The sequence below is a fragment of the Achroia grisella genome, unplaced genomic scaffold, assembly GCF_030625045.1.
Source record: "Achroia grisella isolate CSIRO2021 unplaced genomic scaffold, CSIRO_AGI_Agris_v1 utg2471, whole genome shotgun sequence".
NCBI lineage: Eukaryota > Metazoa > Arthropoda > Insecta > Lepidoptera > Pyralidae > Achroia > Achroia grisella.
Window position 1 is genome coordinate 448344 of NW_026712739.1, and position 16356 is coordinate 464699.

The 16356-nt window shown below is 36.5% G+C and overlaps 1 protein-coding gene across 1 annotated transcript; it reads left to right on the plus strand.

Annotated features, from left to right (window-relative positions):
* Positions 1-20: 20 nt before the first annotated feature.
* LOC131842751 (zinc finger protein 184-like) lies at positions 21-15202 on the plus strand. The gene is made up of 13 exons (XM_059191315.1): positions 21-393; positions 1279-1407; positions 1939-2262; positions 2958-3126; positions 3918-4162; positions 4854-4987; positions 5620-5694; positions 7325-7448; positions 8916-9040; positions 10916-11027; positions 12178-12303; positions 13254-13451; positions 15016-15202. The coding sequence occupies exons 1-13, from the start codon at positions 280-282 to the stop codon at positions 15136-15138; spliced, it is 1998 nt and encodes a 665-aa protein (XP_059047298.1). The 5' UTR covers positions 21-279; the 3' UTR covers positions 15139-15202.
* Positions 15203-16356: the final 1154 nt, after the last annotated feature.

The following is a 16356-nucleotide window of genomic DNA, read 5'->3' on the forward strand; positions in this document are numbered from 1 at the left end:
CTTTCTGAAGGTTAGTTAGTCTGTGGGATATATCGGATTAAAAAAACAATAACAAAGAGGAAATAAATGAAATCCTATCATTTTCTCTTAATTTATTTTCCCCTGTTCTTAACATTGTAAACATGTTTATTTTATATTTAAATCTGACTGAATTGTAAATCTTAATTAAAAGTGTCATTAATTAAGTCTGTTTAAAGATATTAAGGCATGAACTGAACGTATAGATTCGCCAGAAAGTGGAACATATTTGCTTGTTTGTATACAAAAACAATATATAAAATGGATTTGCTTAATATTTGTGTGATATGTTTGAGAACGGAAGGAAAGCTCCACAATATTAATAATCGCAGTTGTTTAAGTATTTTCTACAAAGGACTGTTGTGTGAAGAATCTGTAAGTATCTCGTAAATATCATATACTATCTACCCAACCCGGCTTCGTACGGGTGTACATGTATTATACATATAATTTAGGTAGCACATCTGAATGACTGGGACTAACATTGTATTGTTTACCACAAGAACTTGCAGATTTTTCTTATTTGTTAGCCAGTTCATTTCCCTTTATACCAATATATGAGCAGGAATCCATTGCAGCTTCACAGGAAAAAAGATTCAAATAAACTCATTACAAGCATTTTTGAATAGTCATATTTTGATTCTACCACTCATTGGGAATGCAGATTCATCATAAGAAGAATGAGCAAGAAACTTGTGTGTTACTTTTTAATAGATGTTTGTTTTATATAATAATTACAGTATAACAAGTAAGAGGCATGCGATAATCAACATAGAAATCGCTACACACTCATTATTAGTGTAATAACAGGGACTAATGTGTGTTGCCATCTCCTCTCCTTAAGAGAGGAGATGAGAATTTTTCGATAGTAATTAATAATAATAATCTCAGTACAATTCACACAGCGCCGTCTAGACCCAAGTTAAGCTAGCTAAAGATTGTGTTATGGGTATTAGATAACTTATACATATATATAGATATTTTTTTTGTAAATACATACATATTATACATAGAAAGCACCCAGACCGATACAAACAATCATACTCATGAATACAAATGTTTGTGCCGTGCGAGCAATCGAACCCGCGACCATCTGTCGTAATGTGGTGTGCTTGACCGCTACACCACTGAGGTCGTCAAATTTATTAAATTATTAAACTCAAATCTGGGAGAATAGAGTGACCACCAGCATATGCTATTACAAAAGCAAATAGTCTAATCAGTGTTTCTAACCCAAACATTTGTTCTATTTTGTTACAGCTGAAACATAACTATCCGATACAGCTGTGCCCCTGTTGTATGTATTTATTGAAGAAATTCTATAACTTTAAGAGGAAATGCAATAATTCCCAAGAAATGATTCAACAGTGCTGGAACACTGGACTGAAGGTCAGTATTTTATTTATTTGTTTATTAGGATTACTTATATTGTCACTTTTATATTATTACGACATCCTTCTTTTTTCTTATTAATCAATAACTATCATCATCATTAATAATTATTCAATAATTATATTTAATACTAGCTGGACATGCGACTCCGTTCACATGAATTGAATTGTCCACATGAAAAAATTCTCTAATTAACTTCTTTGTTAAATACTAACAAAGAAGTTAATTAGAGAATTTTTCTAAAATAAAAGTACCGTAAGTTACTCCTTATTACATCAGCTACCTGCCAAAAAAAGTTCCGTCAAAATCGGTCCAGCCATTTCAGAGAATCATAGAGAGAGAGAGAAACAGACAGATAGACAGACAAAAATTAAAAAAAATAATATAGTGGTTTTTTACTACACGCATATATATTCATATGCCTGTAGTAAAAACGGTTATTCCAATATTACGAACAGACACTACAATTTTATTTATATGTATAGATGTATAGACCTTTTTTGAATTTGGTTGTAATTTTTTTTACAGCTGAAGGAATCCAATTTAATATCCTACCCACATTTAAGTTTCTGGAAAGAACACCGTAATAAAATAACAAATTACAAACATATAGACAACAATGATGTTTTTCAATATATAAATACAAATATTTACGTATCACATGTTAATACCAAGGAGGAATCATTTAACGATATGGAGAAGAATCTCAAAATGGAGAACGACGAGGAAACAGTGAAGAATGTTGATGTGTCCGAGTTGGAAGTGAAAACCGATTTTGATGAAGACTTAATGGAGGGTTGTATGGATTCATTGAGCCCTATAGTTGTGTTTACTAAGGAGGAAATTACTGAGGTGAGTAATTGTTTTTGTAGATAACTAACCTTAACAATTAACAATTTTTTTTTTTATTTTTTTTTTGTAGATAACTAACAATTAACAATTTATTTTTTTATTTTTTTTTTTTGTAGATAACTAACAATTAACAATTTATTTTTTTATTTTTTTTTTTTGTAGATAACTAACAATTAACAATTTATTTTTTTATTTTTTTTTTTTTTTTTGTAGATAACTAACAATTTTTTTTTTTTTTTTTTTTTTTTTTTTTTTATTTTTTTTTTTTTTTTGTAGATAACTAACCTTAACAATTAATAATTAATTTTTTTGTAGTTAACTAGCTTCACAAAATAATAATGCAGGGGGCATTATTATTTCGTGAAGCTTACAGACACCACACCCAAACATGCTGTATATATATACTAGCTCTTCCCGTGACTTCGTACGCGTGGAATTTAGCAAAATTTTTCTAAAGTAGCCCAAGTAGTAGCTCCTTATTACATCACCTACCTGTCAAAAAAAGTCCCGTCAAAATTCGTCCACCCATTTCAGAGATTAGCCGGAACAAATAGACAGACAAAAATTTTAAAATTGTTATTTTGGTGTATGTACCGTATTTATATTCATATGCATGTAGTAAAAAACGGTTATTTCAATATTACAAACATACACTCCAATTTTTAGTTATATGTATAGGTTATTATTGATTTTAGGACATCATACCTGAATCGAAATGTGCGGAGCAGAGAAATATAGAGGTAAAGAAAAGGAAAGGAAAGCAGAAAGTCAAACAGAAGAATAGACAGAAGGACAGAATAGAAGAATTGAATATAGACAAAATGAGTATACATAAGAGAAGGAAACTGTTGAGACAAATAAAAGGTAAGTAATATTTTATTGCTAGAAAGAAAAAAAATGAATCTCCACCTCTACCTGGAGGGGGGAGGAACCCTACCCATAAAACACTCTCTCTGATTAGCTTGTCACTAGATGGCGTTGTATGAATTGTCTAGAGTTATCATTATTACTTTGTTATAGAAAAACCAACTCTAACAGCTAAAGATAAACAGTTGCTTTTCAAACTAGACAAATGTAATATTATAAGTCACCAGTTTTGCCTTAAAATAAAAAAAAAATTAGGGTTGAAACTAACATTTAGGGGGTTGAAAAATAGATGTTGGCCGATTCTCAGACCTACTCAATACGCTCACAAAATTTCATGAGAATCAGTCAAGCCGTTTCGGAAGAGTATGGGTACGAAAACTGTGACACGAGAATTTTATATATAAGATTTAGGAATCCTGAAATAAAATTATTAAAATACTTTGTTACAGAAAAACCAACCTTAACAGCTAAAGACAAACAGTTGCTTTTCAAACTAGACAAATGTTATATTATAAGTCATTTGGGAATCCAGAAATAAAATGATTAAAATACTTTGTTACAGAAAAACCAACCTTAATGGCCAATTTCTTTAGTTGCTTTTCAAAACTAGGCAAATGTTATATTATAAGTCATTTAGGAATCCAGAAATTAAATTATTAAAATACTTTGTTACAGAAAAACCAACTCTAACAGCTAAAGATAAACAGTTGCTTTTCAAACTAGACAAATGTAATATTATAAGTCATTTGGGAATCCAGAAATAAAATTATTAAAATACTTTGTTACAGAAAAACCAACCTTAACGGCTAAAGACAAACAGTTGCTTTTCAAACTGGACAAACGTTATAAGCCCCTTAAGGATCTGGAGAATGACTTCAATGTGCAGATGTATCTGACAGAAGAGGAACAGCTCGAGGAGTTCAACAGGAGGAGAACTGACGATGGTTACTTGAAGGCGGAATATAAATGTGATGTTTGTTACAGGGGCTTCAAAGAACAGAAGTTGTTAGACACTCATAAACTAAAGCATGAGGTAAGTTTCAAATGAAATCAATATAGTATTTACATCGGCAGCTTTACCCCACAGCAGTCTGCCATATGACATAATGCTATGGAAATAACTAAAATATACAAGTTTCTCCCTCGCCACGTCTGTTAATTGCTTTCCCCTTCTAATTGCATAAGCAGCTGTAAATGTAAACTTACAAGGATTATTTAAAAGAAAACAGACAAGTTTCTTGCTCATTCTTCTTGTGATGAGACAGCTTTCCGAACGAGTGGTAGATAAAAAACAAATTGTTATGACTATTCAAAAGTGCTTCGATGTAAGTTTATTTGAATAAATGATTTTCTATTCTATTCTATTCTATTCTATTCTATTCAGCAGAACTGAGTCTATAATCATATTTATATTCATATGCATGTAGTAAAAAACGGTTATTTCAATATTACAAACAGACACTCCAATTTTATTTATAGGTATAGAAAAAAATTACATGTCACGCTGTTTATCCGCGATGGACTCCTAAACTACTGAACCGATTGCAAATTTGATTTGCACATTGTGTGCAATTTGATTCAACTTGAAACATAGGATAGCTTACATCTCAATTTATAGTCGCAATATTATTTTCTTCAAGAACCTTAGCTACAGCAAACCGTGGTCGGGTCTGCTAGTAACATGTATAATGTTATGCTTCTTACCCATTTTTTTTTATTTTCAGCCGTCAGCCGGTGAATATATATGCAGAATATGCAACATACGATGTCTCACGTCAAAACTGCATCGTACACACCGTGATTCAAACCACACCGCCAAATATACATGTAAAAGTTGCTCCTTTGTTACCTACAGCAAGTGAGTACAGTAAATAACAAAGTTGTAGAAAGTCTATTGCAGTCGCCAGGAAGCTTGCAAGCTGTGTGTTTGGATTGTAAACCGTTTCTTTTGCCAGCTGTGGGTGGACTGCAAGCTGTGTTTCTAGCTTGACTGCTAGCTGTGTTTTGAGTTCCAACTGTGTTTCGATTGCAAGCTGGGTTTGGATTGTAAACTGTGTTTCGTTTGCCAGCTGTGGGTGGACTGCAAGCTGTGTTTCTAGCTTCAACTGCTAGCTGTGTTTTGAGTTCCAGCTGTGTTTCATAGCAAGCTGGGTTTGGATTGTAAACTGTGTTTCGTTTGCCAGCTGTGGGTGGACTGCAAGCTGTGTTTCTAGCTTCGACTGCTAGCTGTGTTTTGAGTTCCGGCTGTGTTTCGATTGCAAGCTGTGTTTCTAGCTTCGACTGCTAGCTGTGTTTTGAGTTCCGGCTGTGTTTCGATTGCAAGCTGTGTTTCTGTATGAGTGGTAGAACAAAATAAATGTGACTATTCAAAAGTGCTTATTTTAAGTTTATTTGAATAAAGATTATTTCTATTTAAATGGAAGGCAAAATTTTGCAGACAAAACTATAACTTTATTATTATTTAAAGTAATATTTATTTGTTTTCTTCAGAGCACAAGCGCGGAAACATCAGAGCTGGCACGAAGGCGTGGTACACACGTGCCAACATTGTCAGATGAGTTTCAGGTATGTATGTATTACATATACAAAAAAATGTATTGGGTTAGTTAGGTTTAGCACGCCGCCTTACTTCTAATGGTCGCGGGTTAGATTCCTTCACGATACAAACATGTATTCCTGAGTACGATTGTTTGTATCGGTCTGGGTGTTTCCTATGTATATTATGACTCGATATAACTATATACTGATATAACTGAGATTGAGTGCGTAGCGGTTTCTATATTGATTGTCGCATGCCTAATCCTTGTTGTTAATTAAATATAAGTAAATCAATATTTATTTAAAAGAGCAACACACAAGTTTCTTTTGATGAGTCTGCATTCCGAACGAGCGGTAAAATAAAAAAAACTTGACTATTCAAAAGTGCTTATATTAAGTTTATTTGAATAAAGATTATTTCTATTTCCATTTCTAACTGGGTTGTTGGCTCAGTCTTATATCTGACTACTTATTATACTCTCCGATCGATCCCCGTCCAATTCAATGGGGATCGAAATTACGACGGCCTAAGCTGAGGTTCAAACCCCTATCGGTGCCCTCAGACTGGCGTCGTATCCGTCAGGCGGGAGTTGTTCTTGAGCCGCTCCATAACTCCTTCCTTTGTTTGGAGTGCCATCTGCACTCGCCCCCTATCGTCCGGTGAAGCTGTAAAGGCCAGCTGCAGCCAACAGCATTAGAGTAGTCCAAAAAAAATATACCATCTGCTTCTTCCTTATCCCATTTATTTGTGGTCGTCGTAATATTTTTCTCTTCCATTCATCCCTGTTCGCAGTCATCGCGTTATTCACTCCCTTTCTTACCATATCTTTCACACAGTCTATCCATCTCTTTTTCGGTCTTCCTCTGCTCTTATAACCATCCACGTTCATATGTAACACCTTCCTTAAAAATATATATAAAATATAATTGGATCCCTTTCGATTTCAAAACATCTGTTAAATCATATTTACTTAACAAAGCCTATTTATTTATTCATTGAAAACAATACAAATTGTGTAGGATAACATAATTGCAACATTACAGATAATTTTTGTCAACAACATAATAGCAACTTAAATATTAAATCTAGGTATGTCAGCCAGCATAGTGCAGTAGGTCCTCATAAGTCTTTATGGTCATCATTATATATATATTATAATATTATATATATATTATATATTATAATATATACGGAATAGTAACACTTATTCAATAAATATGACCTCAATCTGGACTTAAACAATGTGAAACTATAAACAGTTTTTAGATGTATTGGTAAATTATTAAACAATTTTACAAATTCATATTACTAAACGATTACTTGAATGACGAGCGTGCATGGCAATAGTTCTTCATGCACGGGATTTTCATTTAATGTTAGACATAGACACCTATATAAATATACATTGTAAATAAACTGGCTTTTAAAAAAATATTCAAGGCTAAAAGATAGATAAAAAAAACCTTTAAAAAAAAGTAATTCAATTGAGTTTCTTGCCAGTTCTTCTCAATTGGATCTATATACCGAACTGGACGGTAGGGAAAAAATTAAAATTATAATGTAAAAATTTGACGTTCATAAGCGGCTAAAATGTCCTACATGAATTTGAATTTGAATTTATATTTGACTATATGCTGATATGATTGTATTTGACAGGAAACACACAACCCTACTTAGCCACCTGCGCCTGTTGCACCCATCGCCACATATCTGCGGAGTCTGCGCGCGGAGCTTCGTCAGCGCGAATGGACTGCGACAACACAAAACTGTTGCTCATAAGGTGATTTTTTTACCTTTTTTGTATGTAATTCGAATGGTAAATACGTTACTCACCTGATGGTAAGTGGTAACCGTCGTATACATGAACAGCACTACGGACATCACGTTATCATGTGACCTTTATACGGTGGAGATCTGAAGAACTACGAGGTCCGGTCTCCATACACTGTAATTTCACAGGTTATATCTCTCAACAAACTGCCTATAAACTCATGTTCTCCTGGTACTTTTAATGTAATTTCGTTACATTTTTTTAGCATTGTGCCAAACAAACTGACGTACCACCCGATGGTAAGTGGTGACCGTCGCCTATATACATGAACAGCACTACGAATATAACGTTATCATTTAACTACGGTGGAGATCTGAAAGACTACGAGGTCCGGTCTCCATACACTGTAATTTCTCAGGTCATATGTCTCAACAAACTGCCTATAAACTCATGTTCTCCTGGTACTTTTAATGTAATTTCGCTACATTTTTTTAGCATTGTGCCAAACAAGCTGACGTACCACCTGATGGTAAGTGGTGACCGTCACCTATATTCATGAACAGCACTACGGACATCACGTTATCATGTGACCTTAATACGGTGGAGATCTGAAGGACTACGAGGTCCGGTCTCCATACACTGTAATTTCACAGGTCATCTCTCAACAAACTGCCTATAAACTCATGTTCTCCTGGTACTTTTAATGTAGTTTCGCTACATTTTTTGTCATTGGCCCAAAGCTGACGTACCACCCGATGGTAAGTGGTGACTGACTGTCACCTATATACATGAACAGCACTACGGACATCACGTTATCATGTGACATGTCTTTGCTAATTTTTAAGGGATGATAATGTAATGTTGCACCCGCTTGCGCTAACGGTACACGCTGGCGGGGCACCAGTGGAGGATGATAAGAGCATGAGGTCAGGTCAGATTGCTCATCGTGGTAAATTCACCATGAATTTATCACGATGGTTTCCAGGAACCACGTGGAGGTCAACCTGACAATAGTACATTGCTAGCAATGGGGTTATAAGTCCACATTACTAACAATTCCCTTCCACCCCTCAGTTGACTATATTTGAATAGGGGTTGTTTCTATTTTCTAATAATATTTTAACAACCTCCTTCGAGCCCCCAGTTAATTATATTTGAATAGGGGTTGTTTCTATTTTATAATAATATTTTAACAACCCCTTCGACTCCCCAGTTAATTATATTTGAATAGGGGTTGTTTCTATTTTCTAATAATATTTTAACAACCCCTTCGACTCCCCAGTTAATTATATTTGAATAGGGGTTGTTTCTATTTTCTAATAATATTTTAACAACCTCCTTCGAGCCCCCAGTTAATTATATTTGAATAGAGATTTCTATTTTCTAATGATATTTTAACAATCCCTTTCTACCTTGGGTACTTCACTGAGGGATTAAAGATTTTTTTATATTTTCTAATTATATCTGAATTAACAGGAGGAGCAGGTGAATGACAAGGACGGCACTAGGTGTGAAGAGTGCGGTGTGACCTTCACGTCTCGCAACGTGTACGTACGACATGTGCTTTTAACGCCCAAGCACGCAGAACTAGCTGGCTGCATGTAAGTTACAACTTATGTAAGGAGCACTTGTATAAGATGATGACTGAGGCTTTGAAGCCGGCTACCGCAAGGGAAACCCCAAGTAGCGCCCGTGGCTTGTGACACGGGTGTAGGTTTAAAAGGCCCTTTTAGAATGCATTAACACTCACCTTCACTACTTGCAGCTTCCCCCCAGGCCCAACTAAGACCGGGATGAACCCATTCGTAATACAATTCACTTTAGTATCCAAAACACAACCGGCACGCTCTGCGCTCGTCGACTGAATGCCGCGGCTCACCCAACCAAAGAGGATTATTCAACTACCGACCTCCCTATTTATAGACGGAAGTTAGTGTAGTAGGGAGAAGCGGAGGTAACGGTTATCTTCTGACAAACAACGTGGTTCGGTCTATAAATACTAGATGGCGCTATTTACCAAATAGATCATATTAGATACTCAATTATATTCATAAGCTTACACTTGTAAACTTAATAGTGGAGCGCAATGTTGGCTGGCTCATCCGTCATACTCGTGAACGGGTGCTGCTTGTGGGGACTGGTCTGTTCAGGTTGCGAACACTGATTAGATTTTTTGATTTTATTTTATATTGCATATGCTGGTGGTCACTCTATTCTCCCAAATTTAAATTTAAATGAAATAGTATTACTGTAAATATGTACAACATTAAAAAAAATACGAGCTGAGTTTCTTGTCAGTTCTTCTCATCTCGAAATCATTCAGAACTGACGGTAGATTTGACATATCATAAGGGTCTGTAATAGACCTACATGAATAAAGATATTTTGAATTTGAATAATAGATAGATTTGTTTGGGAAACTACGCTCTGCTACCAAAATGTTTGGGAATCTACTCTGCTACCAAAATGTTAGGGAATTTACTCTCTGTATATATATAGTGAAAAATGAGTGGAAGCGTCAGTTTCGTACCTGTATGGTTCTGCGGATTTCTTGGGCTTCAGAGTCTCGAAGGTATCCTCGCCAGCCTTCCAGTTTCACAGTAGGTTTCACAGTTCTAATTTATTTTAATTCACAACACAATGCGCGCGCGTCATGGCCGCCGTACAGTCGGTTCAGTACTGTAGGTAAGGGAGAACAGAAACCGCGGGAACACAAACTAACGGACTCTAATATAATAATCTGTGCTTACAATGGTACAGGGTAGATTTTGAACAAATTTATATTTTATATATACTAGCTGTGCTCGAGGTTTCACTCGCGTGAAGTTTATAGCCTATATTTTATTATGATGTATAAGCTATTACTGTAGAGTTTTATCAAAATGTGCTCAGTAGTTTTTGCGTGAAAGAGTAACAAAAGTCCATACACTCACACTTTCAGATTATATATTAACAAGATGTACCCGCTCTAGAAAGCTATAGAAAGAATTATTCCACTTTAAATGATCTAAAAAAATCGCGAGAGTATATACGTGTACACCCGTGCGAAGCCGGGGCGATTTGCTAGTAATATTAATAAGATTATTACTTAGTAAGAGTTAATTAATAGAAAATCATTTATTCAAATTAATTTAATTTAAGCACTTTTGAATAGTCAACAAGTTTTTTAAAATCTACCGCTTATTCGAAAAGCTGTCTCATCACAAGAAGAATAAGCAAGAAACTTGTGTGTTGCTCTTTTAAACAATCCTTGTAAGTTCACATTTACAAGTCGAAACGTGTGAATACAAACTACCAACCTACACTAATTTACTTAGGCTCAAATATAAAAACACAATCAGATTAAATCAGTCGTAGTGATAAGAGCAGATCAGTTCCTACAAGCAGCTCGTTCACGAGTATGACGGATGAGCCAGCCATCACTGCGCTCGACCATATTGTAGATTGGTTATCTTCTAAAGTAGTGTTGATTTTAGCATAGGCTGTACCATCTGCGGGGAGCAGTTTGATACTAGAGAAATGCTGGAGAGACACACCCACAAGGACAACAAGCGAGGGGAGAGGGTCAAAGACCTTACCTGCAGCGAGGTGAGATCCAATTTCTGATAATCCGTCAGACGGGAGTTGGCCATCAGCCGCTGTATAAGTTCTTCCTTAACTAAACTTTATAAAGATTACTAGCTGTCCCGGCAAACGTTGTTTTGCCTTAAAATAAAAAAGTGGGAACCTAAGATTTAAAATAAATCTAAATATATATATATTTAATTTTTATTTGTTTCACAGTTTTTTTCTTTTATATATATATACTAACTGTCCCGGCAAACGTTGTTTTGCCACATAAATTAATAACGCTATAAAAAAATAGGGGTTGATGGTAGAAGGGTGAAAATTTAGGATTGTATGTATTTTTGTATGTTGTATCATAAAAATATTAAACTTAAAATTTTGAAAATAAGTTTTACCTGTAATTAGTATAATAAGTCATCCTTAATAAAATATATAATATAGTGTTTTTATTGCCCTAAATATAAGTAATTAGTATAAGTAGAATTCGTATATAAGTGTGAATAAAATCAATTTTGTTAATAATAATTATATGTAGAACTGATAGAAAATAAAGATACGCAATGTACAGTCGCAGTAGGGAGGGCCACCCGGTCGTCTATATAAAGAGCGCGGTCCGCATTCACTGGCGATCAACCGGGCGCTCCACACCGCCGCCCCCGGGCGCCGCTCTGATCGATCCCCCGTCCAATTCAACGGGGATCGAAACTACGACGGCCTGAACCGAGGTTCGAACCCCTAGTGGTGCCCTCAGACTAAAGTCGTATCCGTCAGGCAGGAGTTGGCCTTCAGCCGCTCCATAAGTCCTTCCGCTGGTTTGGAGTGCCATCTGCACTCGCCCCTATCGTCCGGTGAAGCTGTAAAGGCCAGCTACGGCCAACAGCATTAGAGTAGTCCGAAAAAAAAAAAAATTCACTGGCGAGACAGCGACCCGATAGGTGCCTTCCTACTAAGTGCTAACAACCGAGCATTTTTACTTCGCCGTCCGACCGTCCGACCAGATCCTATAGTAAACAGTCCTGTCACCATCAAAGATATTATGATTTTTTAATATAATTATTACCAACATTGTGCATACCATATTCTGATAAATATATATATATATATAAATAAATATGTTATTATTATTTACACAATAAAGTAATAAAGATTTATTCTATTCTATACTTCACAGTGTGGAGACCACTTCACACATTCGTCGAGTCTGTACCACCATTTTGTAAAAGCACACCCAGGTGTGCCATACCAGCTGGCCGGCAGCCGACATCTGCTCTGTGAGACGTGCGGAAGAACTTTCAATGTGAGTATTGTATTTATACATTTTAATTAAATCGAGTTTCTTGTCAGTTCTTCTCAATTGAATTTTTAATAGATTCAGTAATTCAAGGGGAGTTATATATATGTATATGTATAACTAGCTTTTGCCCGCGGCTTCGCTCGCGTTAATTTATCCTCTTAAGGGTGGAATTCATCAAAATGCTTCCTTAGGGGATGCCTACGTCATAGTAGCTTTATGCATGCAAAGTCTCAGCCCGATCGGTTTAAAATTGACAAAGTTTCATACAAACTTTCATCCCCATTTTATCCCCTTGGGGGTAGAATTAATTAAAATCCTGTCTTAGCGGATGCCTACGTCATAACATCTACCTGCATGCCAAATTTCAGCCCGATCCGTCCAGTGGTTTGGGCTGTGCGTTGATAGATCACTATGTCAGTCACCTTTGAGTTATATATATTTAGATACATGTACATCCGTGCGAAGCCGGGGCGAGTCCTAATACATTATAAACTCACTTAACCGAACTTGCTAAAAGTGGTGCCATACTTGGGGACAGTTTATTTTTTAAATAATGTAAATTTAAGTATGTATAATATAATATAAATTTAAGTATGTATAATATATATAATACATGTACACCCGTGCGAAGCTGGGGCGAATAACTAGTATAATATAAAACAAAGTCGCGGTCGCTGTCTGTCCCTATGTATGCTTAAATCTTTAAAACTACGCGACGGATTTTGAAACGATTTTTTTTAATAGACAGAGTGATTCGAGAGGAAGGTTTATATATAGTATATAATATATGTGTTAATTTGACGAGGTCATTATTTATCCCTATAATTAGTAAAAATCACGGGATCTTACCACGTTTTATATTCATTGAGTTCCCGATATTTCGGCAGTGTTTGAACCACCATGATCACGGGTAAACTCATATATAATACTAAGTATATATAATTGTCTGTCAGTGCGTGGGCTCGCTGGTGTCGCACGCGCGTTCTCACAGCGGCGAGCGTCCGTTCGCGTGTCCGTCGTGCGACAAAACGTTCCGCACGAAACAGACGCGCGACAAACACGCCACGCGACACGACCGCACCCGCAGACACGCCTGCAGGGACTGCGGCAACCTCTACAGCAATAAGACCAACCTGTTCAGACACAAACAGGTCAGTCGGGGAAAATATACTCGAGTTAAAAATCTTTTCAAACCTCTTCTTTCTTCTTTTTGTCTATGTGTGGTAGTTACCTCAGTTTTTTTTTCTGGGTGAACCCACTTTCATGATTCGTTATTTATCCCGCTGAGAATTCAAACTCTACAGCAATAAGACCAACCTGTTCAGACACAAACAGGTCAGTCGGCGAAAAAATACTCGAGTTAAAAATCTTTTCAAACCTCTTCTTTCTTCTTTTTGTCTATGTGTGGTAGTTACCTCAGTTTTTTTTCTGGGTGAACGAATTATGAACGTTATTTAACCCGCTGAGAATTCAAACTCTACAGCAACAAGACCAACCTGTTCAGACACAAACAGGTCAGTCAATAAAACACTCGAAAGGAAAACATCCTTTGAATTCGACTGTTTTCTGTCTATATGTCATAGTTGTTTATCCCGCTCAGAATTTAACCTGTAGCGCTGTGATCATCACCTCACCACTGTATCGTTACATATGATATGATGAGATGTCGCTACATAATATATTGTTTATTGTAGTATGTAGGTAGTGAGTATACAGCTGTAATAATTGTACTATTTATTGTACATTAGTAAGTTTGTTTGGTAGTGTGCTACATGGCTTATTAGTGACGCGTACATTCCACGCGGAGTCGTAACGTGGACTGTTTTAAATCTATGTTAGTGGAGACGAAAACTAGTGGAAGGGTCTCAAGTGTTGACATAAATATTTCTAGTGTAGGCACAAACCTCTGCAGCAATAAGACCAACCTGTTCAGACACAAGCAGGTCAGTCGGGACAACCTCCTTTCAAACCTCTATTCTATTCTCAACGAGTTAACCGCTGAGAATTTAACTTCTACATCAATATGACCAACCTATAGTTTTTTGTCTACATGTTTAATTCACATTATTTTCGCTTTCGCATTATTTCAAACCTCTTTCTCCTTTCGAGCCTATATTCTTTCTACTTTTTGGTTATTCTCAAGTTCCCCGTTGAGAATCAACCTCTACAGCAATAAGACCAACCTGTTCAGACAAAACAGGTCAGTCGGGAAAAATAAAGCACTCGAATTGAAAGTCCTTTCAAAACTCTTTCTCCTTTCAAACCTATATTCTTTCTACTTCTTGATTATTCTCAACAAGTTAACCGCTGAGAATTCAACCTCTACAGCAATAAGACCAGCCTGTTCAAACACAAACAGGTCAGTCGGTAGCTGCCTTAAAGGAACATTTTTTCACATATTTTCACACAAGCTCTCCTTATCTTGGTACTAGATGGCGCTGTGTGAATTGTCCAACATTATTATTACACTGGCTGACCCGGACAACTTCGTCTGCGTTTCATTTCCCCACCTTTTTTCATCACAGCTCCGCTCCTATTGGGCGTAGCGTAATGTTATATAGCTTAAAGCCTTCCTCGACAAATGGACTATCCAACAAAAAAATATTTTTTCAATTCGAACCAGTAGTTACTGAGATTATCGCGTTCAAACAAACAAACTCTTCAGCTTTATAATATTAGTATAGAAGTATAGATTAATGAAATGTTAATTAACAGGTACACAGTGGCGTCCGCAAGCACCGGTGTGATATGTGCGACAAATCGTTCGTGGATGGGTCCAACCTTCGGCAGCATGTTCAGGGGGTCCACTACAATATACGCAGGGTCCGGAAGAGATAGATACCCTACTGCACCCCCGAAGAAAGCGACCACTCATGTACACCCGAAGAGATCGATCCCTCCTGTGCCCCCTAAAGAAAGCGACTACCCATGTACTCCCCTATGAGAGCTACCCCTGCTATACTCCCTCAAGAGAGCGACCAGTCATGACGAAGAGATCGACCCCTCCTGTACCCCCTAAAGAAAGCGACTACCCATGCACTCCCCTACGAGAGCTACCCCTGCTATACTCCCTCAAGAGAGCGACCAGTCATGACGAAGAGATCGACCCCTCCTGTACACCCTAAAGAAAGCGACTACCCATGCACTCCCCTACGAGAGCTACCCCTGCTATACTCCCTCAAGAGAACGACCAGTCATGACGAAGAGATTGGCCCCTCCTGAAGAGAGCGACTACCCATGTACTCCCCTACTCCTATACTCCCTCAAGAGAGCAACCACACATGTACTCCCCTAAGAGAACGACCCCTTCTGTAACTCCAGAAGACATAGACCCCTCATGTACACTCGGAAGAAATAGACTCATCACATAACTCGGTCGATTGATCAATCTTGTCTAAATAGATACATAAAAATATATAATTTTTTAAACTAAACGTATCGTTTAAAAGTTACATTACATAATTTCAACTTGTCAAAAGAAACAGTTCAATGTATATGCGTGAATTAATTTAAAGTATAGAATTGTTTCATGGCTTCAAAATTATCACGCTTACTTGTCTTACGAGGTAGACAGAGAGACAATTAAATACTCAATTGTAAATATTATTTTATTCGTATATATGTAGGAATATTTTATATCTAATTAATTTAATAAATATATTAAGACATATGGAAATCTTTTATGTTTATGGCATATACTTTTTATTTTTATGGCAGTATCAGGTGTCCCTTGGCACATCACCAGCAACGAAATTTACAAGGAACTTGCCGTACTGACAGTAAAGGAGGAGATCCTCGATTGTAAAGAAAGATATAAAAAGCGACTATGTAACCACCTAAATCAACTGGCTGCTCAATTAGTACAAATACTTTACCCCAAGCGACTAAAAAGAAGCGACATCGTGTAATGGGGTACTACTTCCTTTGTAAAAAGCATATAAACGATAATAATGTTTTTGTAGAAAAACTTAAAATCCATAGGGCTGACAATATTATCTGATTACACTAATGAGCGCGTAGCGATTTCTATGTTGACTATCGCATGCCTCTTACTTG

What these genes read in the sequence shown, in the direction of transcription:
- LOC131842751 (XM_059191315.1), top strand. Translation starts at nt 280, where the DNA reads ATGGATTTGCTTAATATTTGTGTGATATGTTTGAGAACGGAAGGAAAG. An exon ending in ACTGTTGAGACAAATAAAAG is followed by an intron (nt 3,127 to 3,917) that starts GTAAGTAATATT and finishes ACTTTGTTACAG; the next exon opens with AAAAACCAACCTTAACGGCT. An exon ending in GCAGAACTAGCTGGCTGCAT is followed by an intron (nt 9,041 to 10,915) that starts GTAAGTTACAAC and finishes TGTTGATTTTAG; the next exon opens with CATAGGCTGTACCATCTGCG.